General features: G+C 44.2%; 2 protein-coding genes across 2 annotated transcripts in view; one reads left to right on the forward strand and one right to left on the reverse strand.

Moving 5' to 3' along the window:
- The window catches only part of FBXO34 (F-box protein 34), a 32,162-nt gene extending 24,594 nt beyond the window's left edge, over positions 1–7,568 (forward strand). Inside the window, exons 2-3 of the mRNA XM_075845020.1 lie at positions 3,462–3,617; positions 4,890–7,568. Coding sequence (XP_075701135.1) covers positions 3,550–3,617; positions 4,890–6,996 — 2,175 coding nt within the window. The 5' untranslated portion in view covers positions 3,462–3,549 and the 3' untranslated portion in view covers positions 6,997–7,568. The remainder of the gene's footprint in view (positions 1–3,461; positions 3,618–4,889) is intronic.
- An 8,579-nt stretch (positions 7,569–16,147) lies between these two features.
- The window catches only part of ATG14 (autophagy related 14), a 37,906-nt gene continuing 27,760 nt past the window's right edge, over positions 16,148–26,293 (reverse strand). Inside the window, exons 9-10 of the mRNA XM_075843313.1 lie at positions 25,617–25,702; positions 16,148–19,030 (exon numbers count right to left, since the gene is read on the reverse strand). Of these exons, the coding sequence (XP_075699428.1) occupies positions 18,724–19,030; positions 25,617–25,702 (393 nt within the window). The 3' untranslated portion in view covers positions 16,148–18,723. The remainder of the gene's footprint in view (positions 19,031–25,616; positions 25,703–26,293) is intronic.

Genomic DNA, 26,293 nt, shown 5'->3' on the forward strand with positions numbered 1-26,293 from the left:
CTTCTGCACCTTTGTTTCAGCAACAGTAGTGGTCTAAGCACCCGGACCCTCACCAATTCAAACTGTTGATGTGTTTATATGACATATCAAAAGTTTTGAACGTGTAGTTACTCTTTTACTGAAATATATTTACTGCAATCTTTACGGACATCACCTTTTTAATAGTTACTGTCCCTTTAAGAGTATGTCGTCCTCGGATTTAAGCCCTTTTACGGTTGCATTTCATTAAAGGGGTTTTCCCATGAGGGACATATGACACATCCACATCATATGTCAGATAGAGGCGGGTCCCACCTCTGGGTCCTGCACCTATGTCTAGAACGGGTCCCCTAATTGCCGCTCTGTGTTGCGACTGAATTCCAACCATGTAAAATGTTACATGGTCATGAGTTACGAAAACGGCATATCTCGCTGAGCTACGGTGTTTTTGTAAGTCCTATAGAACCGAATAACTGCCATTCACTACTATGGGAGTTACGGAAACAGCGTAGCTTGGCGAGCTACGCTGTTTTTGTAACTCCCGACCATGTAACCAGGAAGTGGCCGGGAGGCAGCGACAACAGACCAACCAAGAACGGCGTTTAGGGCGCCCCGTTCTAGAGATAGGAGTGGGTCCCAGAGGTGGGACCCGCATCTATCTGACATTTGTGTCTCTCATGGGTAAACCCCTTTAATCATTCAATGAAACGCCTTTTAATAAATGATTTCCTTGTCCTTTTGGATTCCTCCCTCCTTTTATAATGCACCTGCGCCATCACTAGATGAGTTATATGAATAACCGATCATAAAATAAAGCCCACCTCTCTCCTTTTTTTTTTAAACCACCGTGTTTTTGGGTCCAACTTTCTGTGCTGATATCTTAAAGCGGATCAGTCAGATGTTTGTACTGCTCTGTCTGAGGGCAGCATGTAGAAGTGATCGACACGATGATTTCAGCGTGCGGTCACCTATTAGTTAATGTTAAGTAGTTTAGGAGTCTTTAGTACCTGTACCTGCGCATCAGGAGTCCAAGTAGATTAATATATTTACCCTCCAGCTGCTGATTGACATTTTTCTGACTGCGCAATAATAGGGAGGAAAGTGTCAATCCGCGGCAGGGGGGGGGGAGGGAGGCTGAATATATAAATGTACTTATACTCCGTGTGCCCTCAGACAGAGCAGCATTAACATCGGACTGATCCGCTTTAATGTTCCTCCCTAGGTGTTTAAGTTTAGTTTTTCTGATACATTGCTCCAGATACCCTGCATAAACATATTCAAATGTAAAGGTCTCTTTCCACACCTACGGTATGCTGTGGAATTTCTGCAACAGAAAATCTGCAGCGGAAACGCAAAAAAAATGCAGATCCGTCACAGAAATCCACAGCAAATATAATTTGCGTCGGAAAAAACGCACCTGATTTTTGGCGATGTTTACTGCTTTTACTTTACCGCTGCACAAAAGTCAACTTGCGTATTTTAGAGTGGAATTTATGAAGTCTATGGGCAAAACACACACCGCGTCTCCGCACAGATCATGCAGCATAAATAGACTCTACTTTTGGAATTAAAAGTTGCAGCGCATAACACTTTCCGCACGACTTTTCTGCTTTTTTTTCTTTCCGTTTTTTTACGCAGCGTGTCTATTTGTCTGTAGCCGCCACAAAGTGTATGGATGACATACAGTGGCATACGTCCCCTATAAGCTTGTATGCATAGCAGGGCTGGCTCCAGATTTATGTGGGCTCTTGGGTGACAGTCTTAGTGGGCCCCTTTGCGGGGGAACTCACGGTCACAGTAAAGTGGCAGAAAACTTTGTGCCCGCATATAGAAGTTGTGCTCTCTGTAGGTTAGCGCCACACAGCCCCCCTCCCTATAGGTAGCGCCTTTGGGACTGCCTGTAGGAGTGGAATCTCCATCCAGAGCATTGCCAACGGTCTGGCCGGGGATTCCTCTCTAGGAGTAGCCCCTGATATCACTGTCTATATATGGACAGTCACCTCAGGGGCTCCCTCTAGGAGTGGAATGCCTGGTCAGAGCTTTGGCAACGGCAAAATGTCCTTGTTTTTTGGAATCTTAAGTACTTTTTCAGGTTTTCTCTTTCTATTTGCAGAGTTCTTCTGTGTTTGCTATTTGTTTAATACTTGTTTTTATATCATGTGGCGTAAGTACACAAACCATCGGCGCACTCCGTGTAGCTATGGTCCCTGGGGAAACGTTGTTTGGACACACTTGTTCAGTCATTTTGGCCCCAATACCAGGTCTCTGTTTTTTTTTTTCTGCTCTAATACCGGAATGCTTCATTGAGGGAATAAGACTTTATGTACAAAGCACAGCCCGGTGCTGTATGTGGGACCCTTGCTTTTAGGGGAGAATTACTCTGTATACATATATACATCACATTTTTTTTGTCCTACGTTTAGTGTATATATTAGGCTTGCGTCACAGCATAAGCTTAATAGTGGCAACCGTCCCCTATAGGCTATTATGTTAAAAGCCGTTTACCATGCGGTATACGTTGTTTTTGCGGGTTCCTGTTGTATGGAATAAGTGGTCTGTGAGATTCTATACTTCAATATAAAAAAGGACACTTTGGTCTCTGTCGGGCTATGTTTAGCGGGTACGTTGGAAGCTTTCCTGATGTTAATGCTAAATTCAAATGAACGGGGCCTATTACAGCATCTCATTAAACATTTTTGTCAGATTAAATCCTTCAAGTGAAAACTGAGGCTTACGTAGGTACAGTAATGGCCCAATGCACCTCTTGGGTGCGCTATTCCATGGCCGTACACCTGAGGTTTAGATCTTTGCGAACAAAAGGATCCGGATGTTGAAACTCAAAGTGCCCAACACTTCTCTCCCCTGACCGCTGCCATCGGAGAAGTCGGGACGCCACCATACACATCAGATGATCGTCCGGTCCCACTGAAATCGGCGGTTTCTGCCGACCTTTTTCTGATGTGCATGGCAGACCTGAGTCTGAGAAGTTTGTATGATGGAATTGCTGTGCATGCAGTTACCCGATATCTTGAGTGTTTGGATCCTCACATCAGTGAAGCTCCAGCGTCACAGCCTGGTATGTTAAGTGGCGGCCTCGGCTACTGTATTTTTAGTCTCTTGGCGGATTCCATGCAGACAAGTGTTGAGTTGTGGAAATCTTCAGTGTGGATATTTTTAAACCTGTTTTTCTGTAGTTTTTTTTTTCTTTCCCCAAAATAGATTTTGGAGTGTAAACTAGGAGCCAGTAGTTACTACACATCACTCGCACCTCATGCTTTATAAACTGAAGCTTTACTAAACAATTGTTTTCTGAATGTATAGATCCTACAATAAATGTTCGTTTTTTTTTAATGTTTTATGTCTGATTACATATGGGCTTCATTATTATGTAGTGTAAAAAAGGTTTCAAAGTATTTAGGTAGTCCTTTGGTGACTGCAAGTGAAGATCAGTCCTGTTAAATGTTCCATTTGTGTTTCCGCAGTTTACCACCACCTTCTGACGGACCGTGCATACACCCATAACCAACATGGACTGGCTGTGACGACACGCCTTGTGTGCAGGCAGCTAGGATGAGTTCCAGCAGAGCCGGCCTCCACAGGGAACCACTGAAATACCACGCCTATCAACATGTCAAGCGGTAAGTGTGGCTGGAGAGCAGGCTCTGTGCTCTTGGCCACTTTATGCAGAGGTAAAGTTGTCAGATAGCGCAAAGTTTTTAAAAAGAATGAAGGGATTTTCGAGCTATATCCATGAAGTGATCACTGTAGGATAGTCTTCCACATGGCAGGCAGTGTATATGCATGGTCCCTGGAATGGTATATTCTCTCAAACCCAGATTTTTCGGATGCAAAGCTATCCATTGTGGTGTTTGCCTGGTCAGCATAAATACGCTGGGGCTAGGCTTGACTGCCCATATGACGTTGCCTGTAAAATACTACTTTCTGATTGTAGTCTGGGTCAGTGGTCCTACCTACTGACTGACTAACTATTTATCAGAAATGGGGAGTTAGCCAAAGTAGGCATATACACTTTAAAGGGCACTGGCACCCTACTGATTGTACACCCTGACGTCAGTTTGTTTTTGTCATGTTAAGTAGAGCCATCGTTCACACGATTGAATCATGTATTTTAGGCTCACAGCAGTTCCTTCTTTAATCTCCTCCTTTCTTTTCGTTCCTATTTTGTCTCCTATTAAAAGCAACACTGAGAAATATATAAAGAAATCTGTGTTCCAGAAATCAGGCATGTCCTCCTTCTTGTCACAATTCTGTGTCTGGCTGTAAGACTACTGGCTGCAGCAGGAGCCTCCCCTCTGCCCTGTCTGCAGTTTGACTAACTGATTGTTAAGCCAGGCCCTTTTGTTAAGCACCCCCCCCCCCCCCCCAGCGATTTATTGTCTGAAAATGGAACAGATCAGAAGAAAATTAACCCCTGTGTTCTCTGCAGGATTTCTACAAGACTGTAGAACATGCAGAAGATCTGCAGATGGGCAGTGTGACCAAACTTCTCCCCTGTTTACTGTTATCATTCATTTCTAGGTTGTTTTCCTTTAAAGGAAGATGACCTCCGCGTTTTCTTCATATAAGATATTACAGCTAATGTCTGGCTGTTAGCCCTATCAGGTGGTTCACTTGACATAATAATTATCTTCACCATTGTCAAGGATTCTGGGGAGGCCCTGACTAGACAAATAGTGTGAAAGGCATCTAACAGTAAAGCCAGATCTTATGTAGATTTGCCGCTAATGTGTTATTCCACAAGCTGGTAAGATCAGGCAGCGTATGGTGAGCCATGTGTGTTTGTTTTTGTTTCTTAATTTATTTTTTTCGGCTGAATTAATTGTTTTTATAGATCATACTGCATGTGACAAAGCGAGGCTCACTGTGGTGTACATATATATCTTCCGCAGGGCTTCTGGAATGCATTTAAAGCCGTATCACAAGCTACAGAAAAAAGAATCTCTTCTAGAACCAAGATCAAACAAAGGCATGCATCTGAACAACCAAAGCTCTGCAAAAGAAGAAAAGCGTAATGTCGCCACCAAGAATTGCTTACCCTGTACTGATAATCCACCCCGCAGGCCATTGGGCACTCTGTCCCAGAACACCATGTGCAATACAGCAGGAATGAGCTCCCCCAACAGCTTTGAGGTCAACGCAAAGAATGTTCCACCTGCAACAATCCATCAGGATGACGAAGGAGACGGCCCATTGGATGGTTGTGTACTCATCAAGCCCGGAAACACCAAGGAGAAGATTGCCTTTTTTGCCTCTCACCACTGCAGCAACAATAGGAACAGCTCAATGAAGATTAAGAACACTGGGGATATGAGTGGAAGAGCTGCTAAAAGGCGAAAGAAATCAGTGGACCTTAAACGTGTGAAGAACCATCTGGAAAAGATGCAGGAAGCGCAGAAAAAGTGCCTCCTCTCCGAGTCCTTCCCAAGTGGAGTTGAAGATTGTTCAATTAATTTTGTGACCGATAGTGATGGAATTCTTCCAGGAAGGTCCCTTTCGGTGATAGAGATGGTGGCTTTTCTAGAGGAAAGAGCAAGTGCGTTACTTTCTGATTGTGCTAAACCCTTTTCCAACTCTCATCCCTTGAAACCTACTGGAACTTCTAAATGTGCCCTTCCACCTGTATCCTTGATGGCACTCCGAGCCAGTGAAACCTCTACTGAGAGAGACAATTCGGAGAAAGCTGAAATGGAGTCCGTGTGCGTCTTAGAAATGGTTGCTAAACTGGAGTCTGAATGTTTGAGGCGCCAGAATGATCGAGACTCAGGAGGGCTCTCGAGGAACAATAGTTTCCGAAGGAACGTTGGCCGGATGCTGCTTGCCAGCGGTTCGCAGCCAGGAGCCAGTCGTCCTCGCGATGATGCGTCTGATCCCGAAAAATACTCGGCTGCTTCGGCGGTGGAGAACAATGTCTCGCAAAATGAGGAAGACCTTTCTCCTGTGACATCATGGGAAAACTGTGCTCCACCTATGCCTCAAAATTCCGAGTCTTTGCCACCTATGGAAGACTTTTTTGTGGCCAACGTAGACCTTGAACTGGTGAGGGAGACTTATCTGAAAATGAGGTGTAGGGGTGATATTGCGATAACTGTGGATCCTTGTAAATTATCTATTTCTGTCTGTATAAAAGCTGTCGAATGTGTCCCCGATTCTTTCGAGAGTCAGATGGTGAATGATGGTGCAGCGGATGAAAAGGTGGAGTGTTCAGATAGGATCCCTGATCCCTCCCGTAAGACTTTGGATGTATTAATGCACACACAGGAAATAGGACACACACAGGACAAAGCTTTATCAGGGGACCCTTCACCGGGGGTCTTATTTTTTCAAAGTGATCAAAATGATGCAAACTATGCACATGTGCGGATCAATCCTGAAGTGAAGTCGCAGGCAGATGTCCTAGAGAAAAATGCCTTTGACAATACTCTGTGTATGCAGAATAGCTCAATGATTGCACAATACTCCGTCTCTATATCCTCGCTCGGAAACGTAACTCAGGTACTTGACGCGTCCTCTGTAAAGAGGCAGGTGTCTCATGATTTTCTTGAGACCAGATTTAAGATCCAACAGCTCTTGGAGCCCCAACAGTACATGGCTTTCCTACCCCATCACATCCTAGTGAAAATATTCAAATATCTTCCCACCCGATCTCTCGCTGCCCTAAAATGCACTTCCTCCTGTTTCAAATTCATTATTGAACATTATGACATTCGACCGTGCGACTCGCTGTGGGTCCGGGATCCACGCTACAAAGACGATCCTTGCAAACAGTGCAAGAAAAAGTACGCCAGAGGCGACGTGTCTTTATGCCTGTGGCATCCCAAACCTTACTGCCAAGCTTTACCTTACGGCCCGGGTTTTTGGATGTGCTGTCACATGTCTCAAAAAGAAAGCCGCGGTTGTAGGGTGGGGCTTCACGACAATCGCTGGGTGCCCGCTTTTCACAGCTTTAACCGAACCGTTTGCAAGAAATCTAGAGAGTCCGAGTTCGAAGACGACTAACAACGTGGACCGGAATTGTACTGGTCTCCGATAAAGATTTTTCATGCCCCGTGCTGTTTACATTGTACATAATCATGAGGTTTTTTCATGGGGTCGCGAAACTGCACATTCTTTAACACAAGAGCCTTTACTTTTTCATTTCTTCAAGTGGATATTTAGCCCCTTTTATGTAAATAACTCCTAATAGATGTACATATAAAATCTGTTGCTAGCTGATGCCACCTGATCTTTACAATGCAGCTATGGAAGTTGTCGTGGCTATAGGTGTGCGTATGTACGGATGGATTTTTGTGTGTGGATGTGCGTGGGTTTTCGTTGTTTTTTTGTTTTTCCTTTTTAAGTGTCTTGTTAAATCTGTATATCCTGTACAATGTTTCTAAAAAGAAACTCTAAAATATATAGGGCTTGAAGCATTTAAAGTGTTTATCATTGGTTTAACTGGACTTGGAATCGGCACAAGTGTCTGAAATACTGTGACAAGTGAATACATGAGGTGACTTATTGTATAGTGGCAAACTATATGAGGAGGATATTGTCTGGCTTTACTTCAATAAAAAAATGTGCATCCTGAATCTTGCTGAATGCATTGGCCTTGACGTTTGTTCAATGGTGTGGGTTTTTTTTTTGTTTTTGTTCTTTAATTTGCACTTCCTTTTTTTTGTATCACGTGTAATATGCAGTATTCCTATCTTGATCTCTTGCGTGTGGTTTTCTTTATAAGCTGCAATGTTTTCAGTAGAGTTTATAGATGTACAATTTATGGAAATGTTGAAGCCATTTTTTAACAAGAAATTTGGTGAAAATTAAATATATAATAACGTGTCACCTTGTCTGATGACATTTACTACAAAAACACTTTTGACAGACTCCTAAAGTAGGTTTAATCTATTTGTGAATTATCAAAGCAGTTTTCCAGCAAAAAGTGAACGAAAATGATGTATAATAAAGATCTCTGCTTGTTGTCAATAGCTGAAAACCCGTTCTGATTATATGCAACTGACACAGGTGTATGGCTCTATAGAAGAGAAAACGAAAATGCTCTGAAGCAGCTGCTATAGGGAAAACATATAGTAGTACATGTATCCACTCAAATGAACGGCCGTCCATGTAGCACATTGAATGTCTGGGTCCTCCACAGCAAGAGCTATTGCTTGGTAGTGGCTATCCGCTCTGGCTTAGATGAAACCACCCCTTTAAGCTGTGAATCTGTGTCAATAGGAGAAGATTAGGGCAGGTTTTCATCATCTGGATGTACACAAGGTTGATTCCATTCACTGACTGCAAGCAGTGATCTTCAAAACTGAGGAAGTTGCATGACTTTTCATGATACAGTAAAGTGTACATAAAACTGGAAAACCTCTTAATTAACATAGGAAATAAAAGTGAACCTCTGTTTTTTGGGGCTGCTGTACTATATTTAGGAATTGCTTAGATCACAATCTCCTAATGTAGTATTGTAAGTCACAATTTTTTTTCCAACAATGGTCTAAGAGGTGATTACGTTTTCAACAAACTGATCAATAGTAAAAGTGAATATAATAAACTTAGATAATTGGAGAAGAGACATTTCCCTCTAATAAGCTATATTACAGACTCCTTGTCTCTCCCTTTCCCAGCCTACCCTCCTTTCTAACGGTACACTCACCATATAAGTTCACTGAGTGAGCAGGTTACATGCTGCCCATAGAACTCTATGTTGGCGGGAGTAGAGGAGACACACAGACACTGCTGCAACTTCTAGTAAGTGTTATAATCTTTACCCCCCAGTGCTGGATTCCCCAATAAAGATGGATACAGATGCAATGGCATTTCACACCATTTACTAAAATCTCTACGGTGGCTATACAAAAGGAGAGGGTATATGGACAGTGACGTTAGGGGCTTTGTAATGCAAGAATGCCCGGCCAGAGCGTTGGCAACACTCAGGATCGGAATCCCCATTCAATGTAGGGACCATGACGGCAGGGGCTTCTCCAGGCTGTGCGTGCTACCTGATGCCGGAAAGCTCCCAAAGGTATAGGTTTAACATAGACCTGTGATGGATGCCATACTGTGGCATTCGTCGCACATAAGCTCCCATTAAAAATAAAAAGATATATAGTGCGCGGTATGTTCGTTTTTTGTTTTTTTTTCCCCCTATGGGAACCCTCACGGTGGAATAGCGTAGTATATCTTATTTTGGAAGATGGAACAACATAGTGTATGACTTAAGTAGCATCCGTTGGGTTAATGGAGCCCTACGGATACGTTTAGGGAGTTTTCCCAACGTGCATGCTAAACGTAGGGCCAAAACGTGATGTGAACAGGTCCATATTATTAAAGCACATTTATCATACTGTTAGAATTGCCATTCTGTACTCCAGGAAAGCTGGATTATAAAAATGGATCAGCCACGTTGGTTATCACCTTGCTTTTACGTATAATGCATATAACTATTATTTGGTGGGAAATACTCTGTAATTGACGCTGGTCCCAACTGGTTACCGCAGATCGTTACGATTTGTACTTAATTCTAGGGATATGATTAGATCCCCTATAACTTTTTACTGTATGTATTTTTACATATCTCATTCTGAATAAATCCAGTACCTGTAAGAAATGACATTTGTATCTACGGCTCGTGAAGGCGATCATACACAATGCAGTCACTGGTGTCCCCACAACGATCCTATACTTCCTCCTGCTTACACGTAAGGTTTTCTCTAGGAATATAAGAAGTTGCTGCTGAGTGCCCGAGCTCGTTGTCCGGAGTGAAGCTCCTCCATTGTATCGTCTCTTATGGTAAGAACATTCTTTAATTAGGAACTTCAGCAAGAAGGAACATGTGGTGTGGGAGTTCTGCGGATCTAGAAAATGGCTACGTGTGTAGTGGGACTTTTACAGAAATTACAAAAGTGTCTAAGAAATTCATGCTTCTTCTGTTGCAAACTTCTTTCCCATCTTAGCAGCTACAGTGGATAATGTTCATAGTTCTGGCTGTGGTACGGCCCTCTACCTTGCTATGCCCCAGAGTGAAATTTCCACTATAATTTCCATCAGTTTTCGGATGTAAATTATAATTTGTCAGGCCCCTGTGGCTCTGCCCCCTCTGGGAATCCACAAAAGTGGCGAGGGCAGTGTAAAAAGAGGAAAAGTCACAATTTGCAATGCAAATTTGAACATTTATCTCCGAAAACTGGTGAAAGGCCTTGTTTACACGAACGTGTAATATGTCCGTGCAACGTGCGTGATTTCACGCGTGTCGCACAGACCTATGTTAGTCTATGGGGCCGTGCAGACAGTCCGTGATTTTCACGCAGCGTGTGTCCGCTGCGTGAAACGCACGACTGGTCCTATATTTGTGCGTTGTTCGCGCATCACGCACCCATTGAAGTCAATGGGTGCTTGAAAATCACGTATGCTACACGGAAGCACTTCCGTGGGACGCGCGTGATTCGCGCAACAGCAGTAAAAAAGTATGAATGAAAACAGAAAAGCAACACGTTTACAGTGTCGTAATGATGGCGGCTGCGCGAAAAGCACGCAGCTGCGCACCATATGATCATGACACATGGAGCTGTTAAGTGCCTTTTGCGCACGCAAAATGCATTTTTTTTTGCGTGCGCAAAAAACGCACACACTCGTGTAAATCCGCCCTAAGGCTGATAAATTGAACCCATAGTTCTATTAACAATCCTTGTCTTTCTAGAGGAAGTCGTTGGGTCTCGTACATAAAGAAAAAAAGTAGTGAATTGTGTTTTGACTTTGTGTCTCGTGTCTTTGTCTAGTAACAGATTGTATATAGACGTTGTGGTTTGCGGTGTAATCTAATTCTTGGAGAGTCAGCCACGCACTGGTGCTTCTTCTTTTAAGGATTTTTGTTTGGATTTGTTTTCCTTTTGGTCGTCCAAATACGAACAGGTGAATTATTGAACAAGTGACACTGAGAAGACATTGAATTATTAATGGAAACCCTGAACTAGCTACAAGTGGTTAGAATTCTAGTCTTTCTTCTACTCTATGTTCCTGCAGCCTTTCTTATCCTACCATCCTGGGCTGGGCTTACATAATCCGTCACCAAATGCTGGGTATGACCTGGGGTTGGCCAAGTAACATGTGGAAGGCCAGGCCCAAACAGCCAGTTTTGGGTTCAGTTTTTGGCTCAGGTTTTTTTTTTTATAGCTTCACACAGGAGAGTGGACACACAAGCAAGGAGATGTACAAAGAAAAGACTGCCTTGCCTTTCTTTTGGGCCTAAGGGTCCATGTGTTTTTACTGCTATTTGGTGTTTGTCGTTGCAGTTTGTACTGCAACTGCATTGAAAAATGCACAAATGACGTAGAAAATAAATAAATGGCCTAAAAAACCGTCTCCATTACGCCTACAAACATCTGCTCGTTTCTTTCAATGGGTTTTACGGTGTTCTGGTCCCACGAGGTGTTATTTTATGCGTCGCTGTCAAAAAGACGCCTGCGAAAAAGTGCATGTCACTTCTTGGGATGTTTTTGGAGCCGTTTTTTATGGACTCCATTGGAAAAACGCTCCAATAACATCCGTAAAATATGCCGCAAAAAAACGCAAGTTGCTACAAAAACGTCTGAAAATCAGGAACTGTTGTCGCCTGAAAACAGCTCTGTATTTTCAGACGTATTTTGCGAAGCCGTGTGAACATACCCTTAGTTTCACGCAGATTCTGACAACAAAATTGTATGTTACAGCAGATGCCACCTGTACTTTTTATCCATAATTATGGAAAAATCTGTAGACCCATTAATGTCTATAGGCCGCGGCACCCTTCCATATAGTTACGGCTGTGTGTCCGGGCCGTAGAAGTGATTTGCAATATACACTTGTCCTAGTCCTGTCTGCAATTGCAGCACGGACTCACCCGTAGTAGTCAATGGGCATGTGTAAAATCATGGACCGCTATGGCTGTGCATGCGTAATTGCGGAAGCGTTGTTATGTGACGGCAGGGGATTCCCCTAGAAAATTGCGCCTGAACGTACATGTGACCGTTTCAAGGGGTTGGGACATGTTGGTGACATAATTTGTAGCCTCCATTTTCTTTTTGCAGCTGCACTAGCGATCACATTTGCAGACATCGTGCCACATAGGCGGATGACTTGCCGATTTATATTTGCAGACAGTAAAAAAACAAAACACTTTGGTAATGTGCATGAGGCCTTACAGGGTATTCTCCCCCAGTACAGTGCCATACAGCAGCAGAGGTCCTACGGCTTTACTTGGAATCTCTTGCAGAGAAAAAAAAAAATGGAATCTGTATTCGTGTTTGTAAAGGATTTCATACATTAATATGGACGCATGAGTTCAAATAGTTTACATTTCTCTGACTTTTAGACCGTTTATATGGCTAATGAACGGCTATTGCTGGAATGGTGGTCAAGACATGAAGAACAAGGTTGACTTTTCAGCAGTCGGCCCATGTTCTCTATCAAAGGAATAAAGCAATAGCAATTCCTATATTCTGAAGCCAGGCTTATCAGCTGTTTTGTAGCACTGCTTCCCCTTCATTTCTTCTTGCTCACTGTGACGGTATGTTGAAACGGCTGTTTTTTGGGCCGTAAGCACCCGAAAAATCGGGAGCGGAACGCCTCCATACATGTGTCCATTGATTTCAATGGAAAAACAGCGTTCTGTTCCAATGTGCCGTTTTTTTTGAAAAACGGCCATGTAGAAGAGAAAAAAAACGGCTGCGAAAAAGAAGTGCAGGTCACTTCTTGGAGCTTTTTTTCATAAGAAATCAGCTCCAAAAACGGCCATAAAAACGCTGCGAAAATCACAAGTGGCTTAAAAAAAACTCCTGAAAATCGGGAGCTGTTTGTGTGTGAACATACCCTGAATCTCTTACTTGCATTTAGTGGCGTTGCACAGGTATTGCAACCTTCTCCCATTGAAGTGACTAGAAGGCTGCAATACCTGTGAATCACCACTAAATGCGAGTCAAAGATTCACAGTGAGCAAGAAGAAATGAAGGGGAAGCGGCACTGCATCAGCGTCAAAGCACCTGATCGGCGGGAGTCGGACCTGAGCGATCAGCTATTTCTAACCAATCCTGAGGATATGCCATCAAATTTACTGTCTGGGAAAACCCCTTTATACATCCCTGATTGACTTGAGTAAAACGAACATGTGGCTATGGCCTAGTTTAAGCAATAGGAGTAGAAAATCTGCAGCAAGTTACAGTGGCAACAAGGTGGATTAGACTAACAAATCTTCTACTCGCACTGCGGAAAAAATATTAACCTGCAGTGTAGTTGTTTTTTAAATCAGCAGCGTGTCAATTTATGTGGCAGAATCGTTCCACTTATGTTGAATGTTTTCCCTACTGAGCTCAATGGGGGAGGGAAAAGTTGAAACAATTGCCACAAAAATCACAAATCTGAAAACCAGAATTTTGAAATAGAATTATTAAAAATAGTCTATACTTACCCCTGGGTGTCGTCATAGCTACTGCTCCTTGTTCCCCCAGTTCTACATACAACCTCGCCTCCTGGGATTGTGTCATCCCATGTGACTGCTGCAGCCAATCACAGGCTTTAGCTGTCACATAGGCTGCAGCATCATCACAGGTTGTCAGGCCGTATGGATGCCAGAAAGACATGTCGCTATGACAATGCCATATAATTTTCGTCTTAGTCGGCTCTGTAGCTTTAGTATTCAGTTTTTTAGTGTATCCCGCACCGTATGCAAATGAGCATAAGTCATATCTTCATTCCTCAAGTCTTTTTCCGAGTTTTATCCCACCTCTGTACTTTTGATTGACATCTCTTCGCCTTCCCCAGTACACAAAATCCCACGCTTGTGCATTGATGTCCTCTTCTGGGGTGTGTAGAAAGGAACACCAGATTATTATGATAAAAGGTGCAAAATGTTTGCAGATTGTTATTTACAGTTATAGGAGGAGTTTAGGAGCGGGGATAACAGCAATGAACGTTTTATAGCAGTGGCCAGCGAGGGATAAGAAATGCTCAATAGGTGAAATGCTGGTGACAGGTTCCCTTTAAGTGTTAACAAACGAGTGGACTCCGCATTTGTATCAATCAGATGACAAGCCAAAGAATTGCTGTATTCAGGTAAAAAGCACCAGACTGATGCTGTAGCAAATTAAAAAAAAAACTAGAAAGCCATGTGGCTTTTCCGTCTGGAATTACGGACGGAAAATACACAGAATTACAGTAGCAGCAGAGGCGGAGAGATTTACCAAATCTCATCCACACGCTGCGCAAAATTTGAGGAGTAATTCAGCGAAATGGTCACAAGAATAGAATATTTGTACACAAAAGATATTTTATTAAAGCCATTAAAATTACAAAATTAAGAACACAGATGGATACAAACAAAGAGCCGAGGCGGCCGGGTGCACACTGGGTTTTCCTCGTAAGACCCCATGCACACGAACGTGCTTTTGCGGACGCAATTCCCCCGAAAATCCACGGTAGAATTCATTCATTTCTATGGGGCCATGCACACGACTGGTTCACGGTCCGTGCATGGGCCCAGGAGCCCGGACCACAGAAAGAACGGGCATGTCTTATTACGGCCATGTTCTACGGTCCGGGCTCATAGTAAATAATGGACGCGGCCACGTGCACGGCCCACGAGTTGCAGGCGGCTCACGGCTGATACTCCGTGGCCGGCTGGCCGACCCGGAAATCACAGCCGTGCACACGGCTACGGTCATGTGCATGAGGCCTAAGTCTGTCCGTAGACTAACATGCATTTTTAGTTTTGACTTTCTATGGATGATTAAGCACGGACTGGCCTTTCAGATCCACTTTGTTTCGGTTTTCACTCAGCTTCCAGTTTCCTCGCTCTCCTGGTGATATACAGGTTTTTCTTCTGAATACAGAGATTAAGTCAGTGGTGTTACTTATGGTATTGACAGTGCCCATGATCTGTGTATTCACATCCATATGAATCTATGGTTTCTAGAGCCTTTCTAGAGACACTCAAGTCTTTGTATCCATCGGTGTTCTTAATTTTGTATTTTTAATGGATTTAATAAAAATACATCTTTTAAAAAGTGTACAAGTATTTTTTTTCTTATGGCCATTATGCTCATAATTGGTTTAACATTGTGTTGGAGTTTGGGCCACACGATTTGTTGTTTTAGATTATTGGAATATTTATACTTGTTCACACAGTGCAGATTTGCTGCAGATTGTGTTATTTTTCAAGCCAAAACCGGAAACGTAACCCAAAGCCAAGAAATATAAAAAAATGAAGGCCTTATTAGGTTTGCTCTCCTGGATCCAATTCTGATTTTGGCCTAAAGCGTAAATAACTTGAAGAATAAGTAGTCATGTCTGTACATAAGGAATAAAACTATTTGTGGCGATTATATGAATTGTATCTGGCATTATTTAGCCGTTTTGCCCACTGCGGCCGGCTCTCGCTCGCTCCAATTTCCAGTTGTCTGTGAGCTAATGGGCAGAGCCTACCTAACTATCTATCAAGCTGAAGCAGCATAGAGGAGATTATACAGCGGTAATGAACAGTATAGCTGAGAATCCAGCACTGGGGTGACACAAATCTTACCAGCAGCTGAAGCCGTCTGTCTCTCACTCTGCTACCCTCACCGTAGACATGTATTGGCAGCATGTCTATCTGACTCTCTCCAAAAACTTGTATAAGCAGGCAGCGAAGAGACACACACGCAACCTGCTGCAGCTGGTCAATTCTGCTCAGGGCCAGACTGCTTGACAACAGGGTGTGGACAGCAGATTACAGGAAGGGAGACACTTAGTGGCAGTAAATTCACACAAAATTTGCATGGATAAGATTACATTTTAACAGTAAGTTACAAATTTGGTATCCGGTCTACTATTCAATTAGCATAAGTTGTTTGGAAAAAGTTACTGTCCATTTAAAAAAATCCATGCAAATCTGGCAGCATTCACAATACTATTGATATATCTAGCATTTGGTGACTGCAGTGTGAACAAGGCCATATACTGCAGTCAACTTACCAGGAATTTGACATTGCTGAGGCACATGCTCGTAAACCTGCCGCCTCAGTGATGTCACTAGTTCCTGGTGTATCTCTCATAGCGACTGCTCCCTTTTGTAATAATATTACAATAATCCATGTAAATATGATCACGCTTATACAAAACCACATCACAAATAACCCAGTCACGTTGCCTCCTATCAAAGGTGGAAATAAATACTTTATTGCCCAGTTAAACAAGCAGAGGCCTCATCAATGACATGCCCATATCACACCGTATCAGGACAACAGCCAATGTGAATATGACATACTAGTAATTTATAGAACACCTACAATGCAGATTTGTTGTAAAGATCTAGCACTAGGCCTGTCACTCCTCACTGCTCCCACTGTGGTCCAACTACATTTGTTGGGCTGTAAAAGCATAATGGGAAGTGTAGTTCTGCAACAGATGGAGTACTGCAAAGTTTGGCAGATGTTTAACACCCCGAGTGCTGGTACCCAAGGCAGAAGTTTGAAACCGGTGCGGCCTTACCACTCTGAATCATATGCTACAATATTACTATGGTTTCAAGAGGACAAAGACGGTATCTACAGAATAGCCATAGTGAACAATCAAACAATCACTGTGAAATATGGTGCTAGATGCAAATTAAAGTAAGTCTAAAAAAATAACTTTAGATCCATTATAATTATTTTACATAATTTAGGAATTTCGTATAGTGAATGTAACAATAATATCTGCCATCCACCACGCTCATCATCCCTGTACTATTGTCACTGAGCTGGGTGTAAGGCACAAGTCCTCATGGGAGGGGCAAGTGATCACTGGGATCTATATGGTACATGACTCCTCCCACTAGGGGAAGAGTCAGACACCAAGTTCATTGTGGCAATTCAGGATAGCCTACAGATCAGGCTTGCTAAGCAAGAGTGCCTTGGAAATTCATGATGATTTGGGGTGGGGGATAGAGAGGAATCTGGACAATTCATTAAAATTGATAGCAATTTATTTTAGACTAAAATGTCTTCATTACCCCACTGTAATCCCAGTATGTTGCTTTAAGGAATCTTAAAAATACTTCAGTATACAGTACACTTAAAAAAAACAAAAAACAAATATAAAACATAAAAAAAAAACTAAAAAAACTTGAAACAGTCAACACTGATCAAAAAAGCAGGTTCCATTTAAGAGAGTCCCACAAGTGGCCGTGGTAAACTTAAGGCATGCAGGGGATTTAGTCCAGCTTCAGACGGCCGTAATACAGCAGCATTTTATAGTGTATATTATGGTTAAACCACTGTTAGAACTCCGACAACTATGGGGATTAGAGTTCAGCTCAGTAGCGCTGCAGCCGTAAAGCCCATCCTGAAATGCAGCAGCCATGAAAACTTTCTGAAAGAGGATCTGTCACCTTCTAATGCTGCCCTGCCTGAGAGCAGCAGTGACAGACTGTCACTTATTTGTTATAGTGTGGTAATTTAGGGGAACTTACATCTTACCTGTGTAGCGCCCGGCCAGGGCTAAAGGCAAGGAGTCCAATGTTATGTAGGATATTCCCGCTCCATCTGTTTGACAGATTTCGCCCTATTACTGTGCATCGGGATAAATATGTCAATCAGCAGCTAGATGGAGGCGGTGGTAGCGTGAATATCATGCCCATCATTGGACTCATCACCTGCAGCGCTCGCCGCAAAGATGATCCGTAACTACTACACTGTAATATAGAAGTGGCAGACAGCTGATATCCGCACGTCTGTCAATACTTAATGCTGCCCACAGACACGGCAGCATGAGAAGTGACAGACTCGCTTTAATGTGAGTGTTTGAGAAATAAGGGTTTCTGTACAAAAGTCCACACGTTGACCCAATACAACAATTCTGAACCATTGAGCACTTGAGACAATCAAAATGTACTCAATATTAAGCAACATAAGCTAAAAACCGGATCACACTACATTTGATGTGTATGCCCAGCACATATGGCAGGAAAATCTCCTGAGCCAGAAAGATCCATATTATTCTATTTGGTTGACTATGCCTTCCAATAAAACAGCACCCTGCAAAAAACAGAAGTATACCACGTGGACAATGGCAGATGTAGGCTACTGTAGAACATACATCCTGTGTATACGGTGGGAGATTTTCCCATTGAATACATTGACTTAATAATCCATCTGGTAAAAGACCGTTAAACAAAAAACCTAATTCGGTCAGTGGACATACTCAGCCTTTTTTTTTTTTAAGTACACAAATGACCTTTCTCAAATTTAAAGGGGTATTCCAACAAGTACCATTAATGGAGTATCTGTAGGTAACATTACGAGAGGTCATAGTCTGAAGTCATTTTACTCATGGACTAGAATCTGTACAGTCAGCTGGAAGAAGCAGCACACCAAAGCAACTTGAAGCCTCCATCCATTTTTTTTCCCTTTAGGTTAGGTTTGGCTATTAAAAACAATATGACTCCCTGTTATAGATGTAGTGCAAATCTGTAAAAATATAGGAGTTGGAAGAAAAGCCTTGTATGACATGTCTGGCACTCCTGGGCCTGGGGCAGGTTGGTGGCACATCTCTCCAGGATGAAAGCAGAGAATTTACCACCAATTTTAAAATCTAGCATTAAAATCGGTGTCAACATTAGAAAATTCAGTCCGTGCACAAAAAGAAAAAAAAAAAAAAAGTTCTCTGCCATAAGTCAAACTACTTATCTTGCCTGCATTAAAAGTTAGTGACAGGAGAGGTAATGCCATGAATGGGTCTTTCAGAGACACATCAACGATGCCCAGTGTATGCCTTAAACCAGGAGGTGACGGAGGCAGCAGCGGAGGAGATCATGCCACCCGCACTGCTGCTAGCGATGGGCTGAGACATCATTGTGCTCTGGCTCTCCTGCATCTCCAGTGGCTGCGAGGGGATATCACAAAATTTGGGACTTGGCAGATTTTCCCAGTCAGTGCCAAGATCCGTTTCTTCATCACTTATGTGCTCGTCTCCACTGTCATCACTCTCGCCAGCACCACTGGGATCAACGAATTCCATGGAGTCTTCAAGATCAGCACTAATTTCAAAAGGCCCAGACCTGCAAAACAGAAAGCGGACCAGATTACTTGCGTCTGTTTATTCATTCCAATTGCGTGGCCGCACACGCCTGACCAGCAGGAACAGGATTTCAGATAGCTGGGACCCCCATCAATCAGACATTTATGGCGTATCCAATCAATGGAATGAAAAATCCCTTTAAAAACATTAATATCCCCTATATTGTGAGCTGTTCTTACGGTCCAACACAGGTTAAAGCTTAACCTTATTAAAGTGGTATTCCGGGGGGGCGTGGCCTAGAGGTGAATGTGAGAGGACGTGTGTGACCGGAGCTCCTGCTGTAATCATCCTTTAAGGTCCATATATCCCGTAAAACTCGGGGAAAATAGCTTCCCTAGGGGCTTACCAGAGTCTGGAGGTGGAGGAGCACGAATACCCGGTCATAATGACGCGCTCTAAGAAGCAGAAGTCGCCGCCAGCGAGTCCCGGGTCCCGCGCTCAAGATGGCGCCGAGGAGAAGGAAGGCCGCAATAGAGGCCTCCGGCAGGAAGTTGTGGAAAAGCTGGAGAGGTTCGCCCGCACGCCGAGAGCAGGGGGGGCGGCTGCACAGCAGCGAAAGTCGGCTGGAGATCAGGCAGCTGGAAGCTCATCATATGGATCCAGGTATTCTCCTTTGGCGGGGGACATGAGAAGTGAGGAGGAGGAGGAGATGAGTGGCGCCATGCAGGATCAGCCAGGTGCTGGAGGGAAAAGTGGAGTAAGGAAGGAGGAACCCTCCCTAAAGGACATTTTGGCAGCGGTGAAGCAGAATTCTATGGTCCTTAATACCTTAGCAAGTCAGATGGGTGGATTGAAGGAGGACATTTTGCTGCTCAGGAATGATTTGCAGAAAGTTGCGGAACGCACCACTGCAGTGGAAGGGAGAGTCTCAGACATGGAGGATGCGATTCCTCACATAAAGCAGGATGTACAGGCACATTCGCAGGCAGTGGCGACATTGATGGCTAAGACAGACGATATGGAAAATCGGCTGAGACTAAATAATGTGCGCCTTGTGGGGGTTCCGGAAAGAGTGGAGGGAACGAATCCGGATGACTTCTTTGAAAAGTGGCTGATAGACACATTTGGTAGAGAGGAATTGACCCCTTTATTTGCGGTGGAGAGAGCGCACAGGGTGCCGACCAGACCTGGCCCTCCCGGAAGGCCGCCGAGACCGGTGCTGATAAAGATTCTACATTATAAAGATAGAGACAAGATCCTGAGGAAAGCTAGAGAACGTCAAGACATCTCCTTTAATGGGGTGAAAGTGTCCTTCTTCCCGGACTTCTCTTTGGAAGTACAACGGAAAAGATCACAGTTTATGGATATAAAAAGACGACTAAGGGCATTACAAGTGCAATATTCCATGATGTATCCTGCCCGTTTGAGAGTGGTGGCGCTGGGAACAACTTCCTTTTTTGAGACACCGAGAGAAGCGGTTAGATGGTTGGATAGCCATGAAAGTCAGCTGAGACCGGCAGAGGGACGGCGTTGATCCGGAACAGACCGGCTGGCAAAAGGAGGCTGGGGATGCAGGACTGAACCAGGTGTCGTAGGAAAAATTGCAAGATTTGGCATTTGATTGGACTTGGAGTTGGAGGGCATGGTTGCGGGGACCGCGGAAGACCGGAAGAGGAGGAATGTGTTTATGGACATTGAGGGGTATTGATATGCTGAAGGGATGGTAGTTTATTTGTAAGAAAATGGCAGCGGGAGGGATGGTCAGTTAAGCGGGAAAAGCACATAACGAGTTATGGCATTGTTGAATGTATGGTGGGCGGAGTTGACCTGCCGATGTTTGTTATGGGTAATGGCAGATACGTTCTGTTGCCCCAACCCTTGGAAAGGGGTAGGTTTACGGGGGAGGTTGCAGGGGGGGGAGGGGAGGTTGCAGGGGGGGGAGGGGAGGTTGCAGGGGGGGGAGGGGAGGGAGGGAAAGGAGACCCAGCCGGTCGGATATGTAAAATTAAGAGAACAGGATAGGAGGAGCTGTGATATGTTGAGGGATGATGGGATCAATTAATTGTTTGTCCTGGAATGTACGGGGCCTGCGGGAAGCCAGAAAACGACAGGCGGTATCTGATTTTATTAGAAAACAGGAGTCGAGGGTGATAGGACTACAGGAGACACATATGACTAGGGATTCAGTTTCCATGATGCATAGGGCCTGGGTAGGCCATAGTTTTCATTCTTACCATACTACATATTCAAGGGGGGTGAGTCTTCTCATACATAGGGCAGTGCCATTTGTATGTCACGACTCCTTCCAGGATGGGGAGGGGCGGTATGTGGGGGTACACTGTACATTGTATCATTGGAATTGTGTGTTGGTGGTGTTGTATGTACCCCCTCCGTTTTCTAGTGGATGTATCAAGAAAGTGGTGGAGGAACTGGCTAGGTACCCGGAGGTGCCGTTAATAGTGATGGGGGATTTTAACGCAGTATTGAATACCAATATGGATAAATTTGGCATGACAGGGGGAGGTGTAACAGCTTTTGGCCATCTGGTTGCTGAAATGGGCTGGCGGGACATATGGAGGGATAAACATCCAAATAGCTTTCAGTATTCTTGTGCGTCTTCCACATATCAGTCTTTATCCAGGATAGACTTAATCTTGTGCTCACCGACAGCGGTACCATTTGTAGCTCAGATAGAATACTTGCAAAGAGCGTTATCGGATCATTCTCCTGTGTTAATGAAGGTAGAGACGGAGGAGAGGACAGGGCGGGGGCAAGGGTGTTGGAAACTTAATGCCTTTTGGCTAAAGCTGATAGACAATAAACAAATTTTAGACCTCATAAAGGAGTACTTTCAGTTCAATTCAGGAACGGTACCGCAAGAGATACTGTGGGACGCGATGAAGGCGTGGCTGAGAGGGGTGTTCATCCAGCACATTTCAGCAGTAAAAACACGGTCTAGACAATTAGGAGAAGCACTGTTGGGAAGGGTAGAGGAGACAGAAAGGCTGCATATAATAGATAACACAACAGACACATTGAAGCATTGGGTGGAGGCGCAGCGGTTGTTAAAGCAACATCAGTTGGAGAGGGCAGATAACAAAAGGATGTTTTTAAAACGCCAATATTATGAGGAGGGGGAAACCACTGGACGGTTACTGGCAAGGATGGCGCAGGCTCAGAGGGAGAATAATTACATACACACCATTAAAGGGGAGGGGGGGAGGTTGGAGACTGATACAGGACAGATTTTGAAAGTGTTTCAGCAGTTCTACTCGGATTTGTATGCCTCTAGGGCAGAGCACACGCCTCAGCAGCTGGAAGAGTATATAGGGGAGATAGAATTTCCTAGGTTGGGGGGGGAGGAGAGAGGGACATTGGAGGAGCCAATATCTCTGGAGGAAATACAGGCGGCTATAGGGATACTAGCCAGTGAAAAGGCGCCGGGGCCGGATGGTCTTCCGGTGGAAGTTTTTAAGGAATATGGGGAGGAGCTTGCGCCGCAGTTACTGGCCACTCTTTTAGATAGCTTCAATAGGGGGCGGCTTCCAGAAACAATGTATGAAGCGACTATAGTAGTTCTGCCTAAAGAGGGGAAGGATCCTAAACTCCCGGGCTCTTATAGACCAGTCTCACTGCTGACGGCGGATATTAAAATCATGGCGAAAGTATTGGCGCTTCGACTAGCTAAAGTAGTAGCTGGGGTGGTACACGGAGATCAGGCCGGTTTTATGCCATCCAAATCGACGGCGGTAAATCTGAGGCGGCTGTTTTTGAATCTACAAGTTATGCCGGATAATCGTGGGGGGAGAGCCATAATGTCCTTAGATGCGGCCAAAGCATTCGATTGTGTGGAGTGGAATTATTTGTGGTCAGTTCTGGAAAAAATGGGATTTGGCCCTAATTATATAAAATGGGTAAAATTGTTGTATGTAGCCCCGACAGCAAAGATAAGGGTGAATGGGGGGTTATCGGATCGGTTTGCGCTGGAGCGGGGAACGCGTCAGGGATGTCCATTGTCCCCATTGTTGTTTGCGTTGGCGGTGGAACCCTTGGCGTGTGCAGTGAGACAACATGAACACATTCAGGGGTTGAGATATGGGGGGGTGGAGGAAAGAATTGCATTATACGCAGATGATATGCTGCTATTCATGGCGGATACCGAACGCACATTACCGTTAGTGATGGCCCTAATTAAGCGGTTTGGGAAATATTCAGGACTACTCATTAATTGGTCAAAATCGGCCCTAATGCTCATGGACCCGGGGGATATTCAGAATGGGGAAGAGGAGGTGGAGATACCTGTGGTGAAGGAGTTTAAGTATTTGGGGGTGAGGGTGACGGCGAAAGTACAGGATTATATGTCCCTTAATGTAATGCCACTGTTAACAAAGATAAAAGCCAAAGTAGAGGCGTGGAATAAGTTGCCCCTATCGGCTCTGGGTAGGACAAATTTGATTAAAATGATCCTTATGCCCCAGGTGTTGTATGTCCTACATAACTCACCGGTATGGATCCCCAAATATTGGTTCAGGAGATTGCATAACCTTTTTAGAGACCTAGTATGGAAGAAGGGGGTACCTAGGATTAAACTGGAGAAATTACAGCTGCCAAAGGAGGAGGGGGGCCTGGCTGTTCCTAATGCTTGGGTGTATTATTTAGCTGCCCAATGTCAGCATTTCTGGGGGTGGGAGCAGGAAGAGACATGGGGGTCCAGTGCGCGCATCCTATCATATCTGGGGGGGGGGGGAGAACCCGTTGGCAGGACTGGAAGCGCACAGATATAAACAGATGGCGAGTACCAGACCCACTCTGCTTCTCATACATAAGGTGTGGTGGCAGTGCAAGCAATTGCTGGGGATAGGGGAGTGCACTAAATATACACCGCTCTGGAGGAATGCTTATTTGGGGGAATTGGGTAAATTGGAAGGGATGCAAGGGTGGGAGCAGCAAGGCATAATACGGTTGAATCAGTTGTATGAGGGAGACATACTCAAATCTTTTCAGCAAGTAAGGGAGGAGTTTCAGCTGGACTCCCGCATGTTTTATCAGTACCTGCAGATTCGGCACGCAGTGCAGACACAAGCGGTCAGTGTGGACCTGACGATGCATGCAGCGGGGGTGTTGGAGCATATTGCAAAGGCAGTATCATCAAAAGGATTAATCTCATTGGTTTATCGCAGGTTGTTGGTGGAACATCTGGGAGATCCTATGGCAACAGTGAAAGCAATATGGGAGAGGGATGTGGGTCCTATTACAACAGACCACTGGGAGGCGGTATTGGCAGCAACATGTACTTTGTCCATTAATGTAGCACAACGAAGATCGCAGTTGTTTCTGATACATAGGGTGTACAGGACCCCGTGGGTGCTGAAACAAATGGGATTAAGAGCGGATGCAAAGTGCCCTAGGTGCCCGGAAGAAAAAGCAGACATCCTTCATATGTTCTGGACATGTGGGAAGCTGGGGAGTCTGTGGACGGAAATATTGGAACTAGTGGGGAGAGTGTTTGAGGTACAGATCCCATGGGATCCGGTAGTAATGCTGCTAGGGTATGTTGGAGATTTGGGGGGAGATAGGATGTCAGGGTTGGCAATTGCTAAAATACTGTATCAAGTTCGGAAAGGAATTGCAAAGCACTGGCTGGATGCGGAGCCACCATCAAAACAAGAAATCATAGGGGCACTTAACTCACAGGTTCTGATGGAGTATAGGATATACTCCAAGAGGGGGTCCAGGGTCAAGTTCGACAAACAATGGGCTAGGTGGATTGATCAATCTGGGTATGCTTCTGTGGAGCTAATGACACTAAGGCAACAAGTGCAGGTATAGGGCCACTGAGGGGAGAGGATTGGAAAAGTGGTACTGAGGAGATCGGCTGGGGGGGATACAGGGGGGAGTTGGGGGGAAGGGAATGTTTGGTTAAATGTAAAGAATTGGGTCTGTTGAAAATTGCTTGTACACTGTATGAGAACGTACAATGACCTGTAATAATGTGGAGTTTTGTTGAATAAACTTGAACTGATTAAAAAAAAAAAAAAAAGTGGTATTCCCATCTCAGCACATCCTGTGCCTATTAATGTCTGATAGATGCGGATCCCACACCTATTTCTAGAGCAGTGCCCCCTGACCCACACCCCATCTTGTCCCGCTGTCGCTGCTCTCCAGGCCACGGAGTTACGAGGTGGATTGGCGGACAGAAACAGCAGAGACCGCTGCTTTATGCAATTTTTGTAACTCCCATTCACTTGTATAGGAGTTACAAAAAGAGCATAGCTCAGCAGCAAGAAGGTAGGACGGGGGTCAGGGGCACCGTTCCAGAGTAAGGCATGATTCCCAGAGGTCAGACCTTTATGGCATATCCTGTGGCTATGCCATAAAAGTCTGAGATGGAAATACTGCTTTAAGAGGTACAAACCTTCTTGGCTGTGAGCGTTCAGCTGACGCGGTTTCATTCATGTACATGAAGTACGAGTGAGCTCTGAATTAAGTTTGTTCCAGAGCACAAAAGGATCATGCAGAACCACACAATAGACACTGCGCTAACACAATGCGACGAGCTGTCACTACTGTACAACGGGATCAGAAACTGTTCTCAAGCACAGGAAGGAAAACAATTTCACGCTCACCTGCCCAAGTTTTCACTGTCTGCACTAACCAGGTACATAAGATTCCTGAGCGTATGTAGTGGATGTAGCAGGTCCAAATCCACGTGCTGCAGAAGAAAGTTTTTAGAATGTTACGGCATCCGAGAATAAAAATAATCTCATAGGACAAACAACTAAAGTACATTTAGGTCATCTCTCCACTTTTTTTTTTCAGTAAACATTTGTATTTCACATATTACTTTGTGCTATTCCTCTGTTACTCCTCCTGCAAATCTATGAATAAATTGACAACTATGCATTACTAATCCCCTTGTCAATATTGTGTGCGCTACACAACCTAACACTTTGACCAGGGGACTGGTTACACCCAGTTGTCGGTTATTCCACTAGGAAATTGAGGAATGGCACAATGTAGAGTTCTAAGAAAACCTTTGCATACATAGACAATCAACGATTCTATAGACTATGGATATGCAAAGAAGCCTATCCCTCCTTCCCTTAAAGGAACAGTGTCATCACCCAAAAATATTCATATGTTCAAGATGTTAGTGCTTAATTAAAAACGTTTATATTTGTGTGTTTGTGTTTCTTTTTCTTATTTTTACACTTTTTCTTCCCTATGGGGGCTGCCATTTTTTGTTCCATTTCTGTGTGTGTCGATTAACGACACATACAGACATGGAATACGGCAGCCACAG

This window comes from Rhinoderma darwinii, chromosome 12 (genome assembly GCF_050947455.1).
Source record: "Rhinoderma darwinii isolate aRhiDar2 chromosome 12, aRhiDar2.hap1, whole genome shotgun sequence".
NCBI lineage: Eukaryota > Metazoa > Chordata > Amphibia > Anura > Rhinodermatidae > Rhinoderma > Rhinoderma darwinii.